The following is a 9777-nucleotide window of genomic DNA, read 5'->3' as shown; positions in this document are numbered from 1 at the left end:
GTTACAGTGTTTAAAGCGGCTAGTCTCCGGGGGCAGCCAGGCCCTTCCACTCCCCGGGTGGGGGGAGCCGGAAAGTTCAAGTGCTCCTTCCACAGTCTCCGGCTGCAGTTAGGAGGAGGGGGCGCAGTGACTGCCCCTCCAAAGAAGGCTCGTCTTCCGAAGCGGCCAAGCCCAGGTTCTGTCCGCTTTGGAAGAGGAAGAAAGTTGGGCAGGAGCGGGAAGGGGCTAGAGCGCCGGGCGAGGAGGCCGTAGGGAAGTCGGGGCGTCCGGGCGGCGCGCGAGCCTGGGTGGAGCCAGCAGCCCGCCGCGGCATCAGCGTTTCAGATGCAAATCGATTCCCCGCCCCACCACCCCCTCCCGCCCTGGGAGCGAGGCTCCGCCGCTCCGCTGCCGCCCCCGCCTTCTGCTCGCCGCGGCGCCCGGGCGGGCGGCTCTACTTAAGCAGCGCGCGGGCCGCCACCCGGCACTCCCCTGGAGCGCGCGGGCGAGGCGGGAGGAGTGCAGCGGGGCTCGCGGGGGCGCACGGAGGCGCGCTCGCATTGTGCACTCGGCTCCGCGCGGCTCTCGGCGGCAGCGGTGGGCCGGGGCGCAGGGCTGAGCGAGCGTCCGAGAAAGGCGGCGGCGGCGGCTCCGGCGCGCGGCCCGGCTCTCGCTCACTGCCCTAGCCCGGCCACCTCTTGGCCATGGCTCTGGCGGACAGCACTCGTGGACTACCCAACGGGGGTGGTGGCGGCGGCGGCAGCGGCTCCTCGTCGTCCTCGGCTGAGCCGCCGCTCTATCCCGACATCGTGGAGCTGAACGTGGGGGGCCAGGTGTATGTGACCAGGCGCTGCACGGTGGTGTCGGTTCCCGACTCGTTGCTCTGGCGCATGTTCACGCAGCAGCAGCCGCAGGAGCTGGCCCGGGACAGCAAAGGCCGCTTCTTTCTAGACCGAGACGGCTTCCTCTTCCGCTACATCTTGGATTACCTGCGGGACTTGCAGCTCGTGCTGCCTGACTACTTCCCCGAGCGCAGCCGGCTGCAGCGCGAAGCCGAGTACTTCGAGCTGCCGGAGCTCGTGCGCCGCCTCGGGGAGCCCCAGCAGCCCGGCCCCGGGCCGCCGCCGCCGCACTCGCGGCGCGGGGTGCAGAAGGAGGGCTCGCTGGGCGACGAGCTGCTGCCGCTCGGCTACGCGGAGCCTGAGCAGCAGGAGGGCGCCTCGGCTGGGGCGCCGTCGCCCACCCTGGAGGTGGCTAGCCGCAGCCCGTCGGGGGGCGCGGCGGGCCCGCTGCTCACGCCGTCCCAGTCGTTGGACGGCAGCCGACGCTCGGGCTACATCACCATCGGCTACCGCGGCTCCTACACCATCGGGCGGGACGCGCAGGCGGACGCCAAGTTCCGGCGAGTGGCGCGCATCACCGTGTGCGGCAAGACGTCGCTGGCCAAGGAGGTGTTCGGGGACACCCTGAACGAGAGCCGGGACCCCGACCGGCCTCCGGAGCGCTACACCTCGCGCTATTACCTCAAGTTCAACTTCCTGGAGCAGGCCTTCGACAAGCTGTCCGAGTCGGGCTTCCACATGGTGGCGTGCAGTTCCACGGGCACCTGCGCCTTCGCCAGCAGCACCGACCAGAACGAGGACAAGATCTGGACCAGCTACACCGAGTACGTCTTCTGCAGGGAGTGAACTCCCCACACCCTCTTGCGACTCCAGCGCGCGCATTCCCTCTCTTTCTTGCCCGGGAGAGGGCTATAGATTTCCCCTCCCACCCCACGTTCTCCCATTCCCCTGTTCCCCACCTGCAGTAGACCCACTGACCCCTCACTTTAGAACCTGCAGCCACAGGTCCTCTCGGCTTCTTCGTCTTCTCTGGACCCCACTAGAAGAGAGAGCCCAGACGTACCTCTCCACCCCATGCTTCCTCTGCCCCCGGCCTCAAATCACCCCTCCCCCGGATTGTCCTTCAGTCTGGATGTAGTGGGGCAGTGTGGCTACAAAGTCACCGAGTACCTGGGAATGACTGAATTGTTCCGAACCCAACTGGACCCTGTCCAGTGTATAGAAGATTCCTTGAAATCTTCTCAAGCCCTGATGACTCATTCGCGGTTTAAGAGATAGAATTGGTAGCAGTGTCTGCGAATAGTTTTGAAAGGTCATTTATTACGCAGTCTTTTGACCCTCTTTAAAGGTGAAGTTTTAGAAGGCTGAATGGAAGACTCCAGAGCTGGAATTAGGATCCCGCGGAGGCTGTTCAGGGACTATAAATGAATAAAGTTTTGAAAAGTTACAGGTAGAAGTAGGAGAAGAATCTGGTGATGGCATAATGAAGGAGCGTTTGGTTTCCGTGCAAATTTAAAGGTCTTCGCCTGTGGTTTAAACTTGTAGAAAGTTCCCCTCCTGCCTGAAGAGGCACCCTTTCTCCTGGGCTCACCGCCAGAAGCCCTTGGTTCGACTGCTTGGCATGGCAGCCGTTATTGACAAGAGGGGGAAAGAGAGAATGACGGCTCAGGTCGCCGAGCATTGCAGGAGGTCACCTGGCTGTGACTGTAAACGGAGCTGGGTAGTAATGCACGTCGTGGGTATTAAGAAAACCTGTATTATTGCAGTGACTGTCAGTAGGACCTTAGCTCTTAAGCCTTGGGGGGTGGGGTGGGGAGGGAGGAAGGAGGGTAGGAGGGGTGGGAAGGGAGGAGAGGACATACTCATTTATTATTTGAAAGTTGGAAGTTTGTACCGTCCGTCTGAGTACATGCACATTAACAAAATAGCACACAAAAACATGCGAAGCATTTTGTAAAGGTGAATCACAGATCTACTCTTACCTGGCAGTTTATTGAACTAACTGTTTTGCTGATACTTATATAACCTAACCAAAGAGTTACCCAGTAGGGTTTTAGTTTTTGAACTTTATTTTCTTGTTGATTATAAGTCCTGATTTTAAAATCTATTTCCTTGAACAAAATATGTTGATTTGGGTTACTTAGACTTAAGTTCTCTTATTAAAAATCCTTACTGTCTGCAAGCCCAGCCAATTTTGACTTCTGGGCAAACCTGAAAAATGCCACTTCGATGCAGGTTGTTTGAAGTTAAGGTGGAATCTTTCGAATGACAGAGCTGCAGAGAATAGAAGTGCCAAGGGCTGCCATCTGTAGATAGCTGTAAAGTGGAATATTTTTAAATGAAGGCAAATAAGTGCTTAAAAGTGAGCTGAGCAATAAAATGGTGTTCCATGTAAATGCAACTGAAACAGAAGGAGACCTGGTTGCCTTATACCTTTACTCTAACATGGAATAAATCCCCACTGTATATCGTATCTACACTGTAAGTGAAGGGAGATGAATCGTCTTTCATGCTGTGAGGCTCCTTTGGATATTCTGTGATGACGGAGAAGCCTGTCCTTTTTCATTTGTTTCAGCATCATTCTCTTGAAGTAGGTTTTTAAAAGATTTTGTAAGAGTCGTTTTCAGTGTTTAAATTAGCGCTATTTTTTTTCTTCTTTTTAAAAATGAATCTTGTACTGTATCTTACTATATGTCCATAACAGATGTTAAGAATTGGAACAGTTTTATTCTTAGACTCATGTGATCCAATCTGTATATACCATATATAAACATTTTACATGAATCATTTAGTTTTTTAATTAATTTACTAATGCTATAAACGTTCCTGTATTTACCCCCAGTAACTTGCATCAGATGGTGTATATACTGAAGCAACATGTTTCAATGAGTTTCTTATATCCTTGTCTATGGGGAAATTGGGTTAGAAAAAAAATACATAGTTATAAAGCTGAGTTTGCTCCATACTTTTTGCTTGGATATTAGTTGTATACTAATATGTCAATTAACTGTCTGCATAAACCACAGTACCTGTATTTTTAATCCACCAATTCTTTTTTTTTTTTTATTGGGGAAGAGAAAGTTTTGAGGTCTTTTGTTGGAGGTGCCTTTTTAGAAAAGTAAAGTTAGCTTTACAATTACAAAGACCATAATTGTAAGGGAAGCAGAAACATTCAGGAAGTCACATTTGCTTATGTGTTGGGTGTGTTCTCGGACTAGGTAACACATCAGAACCTAGCCCTGTTTCAAGCCTGAAATGATTTAGGAATGTCACTCACTGGCCGAAGGTAAGTGTCACAGAGATTTCTGCACCCTATGTGGTATTCTGTTAGACTGTGCAACAAAAAGCACATAATTGAGAACATCTTGGGACAGATCAAAGCCACTGACGTATGGCAAGACTCCGAGATTCTGATTTGCCTTGTTAAATCTGCTCAACTCCAGGAGTCACGGGAAATTGCTCAAGTTTTGTCTCTGCCACCCAAGTCTTAAAAGTTTTATCTTGTAAAACTTTGAGTTGAACAGTTTCACAGCTTTGTTCGTCCACATCTCACTCCTCCACACATCCTTGCTGCCCTGCAGTACTCCCTAACCCCTGTCATTATCTGAAAGACTGGGAATTGAATGGTTAGAGATGGTAAACCAACCTTTTTTTCTATGATGACTATCCCCTCTAAAGTTGGAAGTTGATACATGAAAAATTCTACCTTAGCCCAAAGTAAAGGCTGGGTAGGAATCTCATTTTTACATTGGGTGGATACTATAACTGAGATAAGATGACTTGGCCTCTGCACTTTTGGGTCCCGTATTCACCATGTGCTCTGAGCCACAGAAGGACCCTTAGTGGTCTACAAAGTGGGCTGGAGTGTTGGTTGTCATCTGTGAGCTTGGAAGAGATATTGAGCGTCCATTTGAGTAAGCTCTCCAAAGACATTCAGTAACCTGGGAGAGTGTCATAAATTATTCAGAAATTATAACTGCATTAATCTGACTCAGTGTAGCATGCATTTACATATGTCATGGCTCTAATTACCATTTGGTTCATAAATACAACTGAGTGACATTAGATTTTAATAACAAATTTAACTTTTTAAAAAAGAATGGTTGACAGTGGTGGTTAAAAAAACAGGTACCGTGTTCAATGCTTTTGCACCAAGTGTTTGACATATTGTCTGTTTTTTAAAACATGTAGACTATGAACCATGTTTGTTTTAATTTTTCAAATTGTGTGTTGTGGAAAATATTCCTTGAATGTGTGGGACTTACATTTTATCCCTTTCAGCACGATTTTTATTCTTGTGTTTTATTTGGTTTTTGTATTGATAGCAAAGTGATAATTTATAATACTAGACAAAATTGTCTTCTCTTTCAAACCAGATCCATATATATATGGAGCCTGTTGCTTTTCTGGGGAAATGCATAATCTGTGAATTCTCAGACAAAATAGGCAACTGGCATGCTCATAACATATTACAATTTTTACTGGAATTTTCCATGGAATGTTATTATTACATTAAAGCCATGTAAGTTGAGGCTTTGATAATTTTTTACTTTTTAAATTATGGTAAATTCTAATCTAATATTCAAAAACATTTTTGTACTCCACATGAAAAGTGATAAATGATAGTGCAGGCATTTAGAACAGTATTGACTGGAGGCATTGAATTCCTTAAGAATTTTTTTTTATAATCTAAATCATAAATACTCAGTTGACTTAAATTTCTAAAATTGTAAACTGAATATTTTTATTGTAAACCTACTAGAGTAAATCCTTTGGAATTTTTTTCTGTTTTTCCTTATTATAACTCATTTAAAAACTGAATTAGTTTTCTTAGATGACCTAAATCTATCTCTTGAGAAATAAATAAGTCTTGTGTTTCCAGTGGCTATAGTACCTAAAATAGGCTTTCCTAGAGCCAGAAACATGCTATGTTGAAGTTAACTTTTCTTTGTCACAATTTTGGATGATAAACATCTAAAAGTATTAATGTTTGAAGACTTCTGTTCTCTACTGGGGCCCTTGAAACTAAGATGGAAGAAATTCAACCAGAATATTTACATTAGAGTATAAACTCGTGTGGTAGGAAGCTGAACTAGTTGACCAAGAATTCTTGTCACCTTATACATTTTGTGATTTTTTTTCCCAGGTTTTTTTTTTTTTTAATTCTAAATGTGTTTTGAGGTATGTGAACATTAATTGTCATGTAAACTATTATACAACTGTCTTTGTGACTTTATAGGCAGGTGAATTTTGCTATTAATATTGAATACAAATGACAATTCATTTATGACCACTCAAACAGCATTTGTGACATTTAATGACAAAGGTTAAAACATCCATTGTGGATATTAATTTTGAAGATGCAAATTATACATTATTTAAATTTTTCTGGGCATCTGAAAAACTCTTACCTGAGAAACAATGTAAGATTCCCACAGAGTTATCTGGGATTATGAAATTGTTGAAAATGTTATATGCTAAGTGATACATATCACTGAGCCATATTCTCAAAATTGAAGGAGAAAGGGAAAAAATCATTATACAATTATCAGGCTTTCTAATGAAACAGAAAGCCAAGAAAAAAAAAAATCCTTTTATATTTTAAAAACCGAGGAAGTTTTTTCAGACGTGCCCAAACTTTCAGTGAGAATTTCTTCAGCCATCTAAATGCTCTAGAGACTTTGGTTCTCTGTGTTCACAACCAGTTGTATAACAGAAATACTCAATATTGTTTTCCTCCCTGTGTGTGAAGTAATGAATCATTGATTATGTGACTTGTGATGTATTCTTCTATTAAACACTAAAGAATAAAACATTCACACTTTAATTATTCCTTTTGGCTCTTTGATATGGATTGGCTCAAATACTGGTCTAATTTCATTTAAGGGGTTCTCTGAACACTGGGAATGCTTCCTAAATTGTTGTAGGGCTAATGGCGTCAGAAGGACTCCTCACTGGGTAATTGGCCGGCTGGGCCAGGAATGAATGGGCCTTTTCCCCAGAGTTTACTGTCAAAAACCCCTGTTGTCAAGGTGGTTTGGTCCTCCATGTGGAGGAAAAGTCCTTCACAAACATTTTCTTTGACCACAGTCTTGGCAACAGATGTGAATTACTTTGAACATGGGGGATGTAGGTAGAGATGACCTCTTAAAGTTTGTGGGGAAAAGGAAGTAGACGCTGTGAGATGGGCCTTAATCAAAAGTATAATGCATGAAGATAAAATTCTAAAGAATGTGGGGAGAGGCTCTGCATTTCGGATATAGGGGCTCTTTCCTGAACCATCCTCAGTCACTGATGTCCCCCCTCTCGAAAGAAAGCATAGTGCCTCCCAGGATGAAAAATCACAGAAGTTGGAGCCCGTCACACCAGCCCCGGGCTGCTGGACTGTGGCCCAGGAAGCAGTGAGTCAGGTAGGCAGTGAGGCAGGCTTTGCCCTTCCTCTCTGCTTTTACCTTTACTTCCTCCAGATAGCTTTTGTTTTAGTTTTTGAAAAGTTTATGGTGAAAAATTTAAGCAATATAAGAGTGTGTATCGTAAAAAGTATATCTCCACCCTCCAGTAACCCCTAGTTTTTCCCAGGGATAATCACTAGTGCATCTTTACAGAGACATTACATATAAATGAATGAATATATGAATGAATGAATACATAAATAATTCCCCTCTTTTTTTGTATTCAGTAGAATTTATGCCTATTCCTTGCCTTGCTTTCTTCTCTTAACCACTTATCCTGGAGCTCTTGCAATGCATGCTTGTACACGTAACAATGATCTATCTACCTCATCTTATTTGATGGCTACATGATACTGTGCATGAAATGCCACTGTCTAGATGTGCTGTCATTTATTTTACCAGTCTTTTTTTGATGGGCATTTAAATTTCCAGGTTTTTTAAAAAAATTTCTGCTTCAAAGAGTGCTGTATTGAATATCTTTTTACATAAATGCAAATATATCTGAGTTTTTTGTATGAAGTGATGCCAAGAGAGAAAGCCCCTGGAGGTACTTTTTTCTTCTTTAAGGACTATGGAAATAATAGGATTCATTGGAAGCTCTCAAGGGATTGTGGATGATGGTGGTGTGAAATAACTCTAGAATCATTAGGTATACAAGTGTGAAGTTTTGCATAGCTTTCATATTAAGGAAAAGCCCCCCTCACACACACACACACACTCAAAACACACACACTTTTTTTTTTTTGATTTTTTTTTTAACATCTTTATTGGAGTATAATTGCTTTACAATGGTGTGTTAGTTTCTGCTTTATAACAAAGTGAATCAGTTATATGTATACATATGTTCCCATATCTCTTCCCTCTTGCATCTCCCTTCCTCCCACCCTCCCTATCCCACCCCTCTAGGTGGTCACAAAGCACAGAGCTGATCTCCCTGTGCTATGCGGTTGCTTCCCACTAGCTATCTATTTTACGTTTGGTAGTGTATATATGTCCATGCCACTCTCTCACTTTGTCACATCTTACCCTTCCCCCTCCCCATATCCTCAAGTCCATTCTCTAGTAGGTCTATGTCTTTATTCCCGTCTTGCCACTAGGTTCTTCATGACCTTTTTTTTTTTTTTTTCCTTAGATTCCATATACATGTGTTAGCATACGGTATTTGTTTTTTTCTTTCTGACTTACTTCCCTCTGTATGACTGACTCTAACTCCATCCACCTCACTACAAATAACTCCATTTCATTTCTTTTTATGGCTGAGCAATATTCCATTGTATATATGTGCCACATCTTCTTTATCCATTCATCCAATGATGGACACTTAGGTTGCTTCCATGTCCTGGCTATTGTAAATAGAGCTGCAATGAACATTGTGGTACATGACTCTTTTTGAAGTATGGTTTTCTCAGGGTATATGCCCAGTAGTGGGATTGCTGGGTCATATGGTAATTCTATTTTTAGTTTTTTAAGGAACCTCCATACTGTTTTCCATAGTGGCTGTATTGATTTACATTTCCACCAACAGAGCAAGAGGGTTCCCTTTCCTCCACACCCTCTCCAGCATTTGTTGTTTGTAGATTTTCTAATGATGCCCATTCTAACTGGTGTAAGGTGGTACCTCATTGTAGTTTTGATTTGCATTTCTCTAATAATTAATTAGTGATGTTGAGCAGCTTTTCATGTGCCTCTTGGCCATCTGTATGTCTTCTTTGGAGAAATGTCTATTTAGGTCTTCTGCCCATTTTTTAATTGGGTTGTTTGTTTTTTTAATATTGAGCTGCATGAACTGTTTATATATTTTGGAGATTAATCCTTGTCCATTGATTCGTTTGCAAATATTTTCTGCCATTCTGAGGGTTGTCTTTCTGTCTTGTTTATAGTTTCCGTTGCTGTGCTTTTAAGTTTCATTAGGTCCCATTTGTTTATTTTTGTTTTTATTTCCATTACTCTAGGAGGTGGATCAAAAAAGATCTTGCTGTGATTTATGTCAAAGGGTGTTCTTCCTATGATTTCCTCTAAGAGAGTTTTATAGTGTCTGGTCTTACATTTAGGTCTTTAATCCATTTTGAGTTTATTTTTGTGTATGGTGTTAGGGAGTGTTCTAATTTCATTCTTTTACATGTAGCTGTCCAGTTTTCCTAGCACCACTTATTGAAGAAACTGTCTTTTCTCCATTGTATAGCCTTGCCTCCTTTGTCATAGATTAGTTGACCATAGGTGTGTGGGTTTATCTCTGGGCTTTCTATCATGTTCCATTGATCTGTGTTTCTGTTTTTGTGCCAGTACCATATTGTCTTGATTACTGTAGCTTTGTAGTATAGTCTGAAGTCAGGGGGTCTGATTCCTCCAGCTCCGTTTTTTTCCCTCAAGATTGCTTTGGCTATTCTGGGTCTTTTGTGTCTCCAAACAAATTTTAAGATACTTTGTTCTAGTTCTGTAAAAGAATGCCATTGGTAATTTGATAGGGATAGCATTGAATCGGTAGATTTTTTTGGGTAATATAG

The 9777-nt window shown here is 43.5% G+C and overlaps 1 protein-coding gene across 1 annotated transcript; it reads left to right on the top strand.

The window, feature by feature from the left end:
* Positions 1 to 426: 426 nt before the first annotated feature.
* KCTD12 (potassium channel tetramerization domain containing 12) lies at positions 427 to 2618 on the top strand. The gene has a single exon (XM_059903015.1). The coding sequence runs from the start codon at positions 684 to 686 to the stop codon at positions 1665 to 1667; it is 984 nt and encodes a 327-aa protein (XP_059758998.1). The 5' UTR covers positions 427 to 683; the 3' UTR covers positions 1668 to 2618.
* The last annotated feature ends 7159 nt before the right edge of the window (positions 2619 to 9777 follow it).

This window comes from Balaenoptera ricei, chromosome 18 (genome assembly GCF_028023285.1).
Source record: "Balaenoptera ricei isolate mBalRic1 chromosome 18, mBalRic1.hap2, whole genome shotgun sequence".
NCBI classification, from domain to species: domain Eukaryota; kingdom Metazoa; phylum Chordata; class Mammalia; order Artiodactyla; family Balaenopteridae; genus Balaenoptera; species Balaenoptera ricei.
Note: the sequence above shows the minus strand (reverse complement) of the source record. Positions and strands in the feature narration are given on the sequence as shown.

Excerpts from the sequence above, each read along its gene's own strand:
- KCTD12 (XM_059903015.1), top strand. The coding sequence starts at position 684 with ATGGCTCTGGCGGACAGCACTCGTGGACTACCCAACGGGGGTGGTGGC.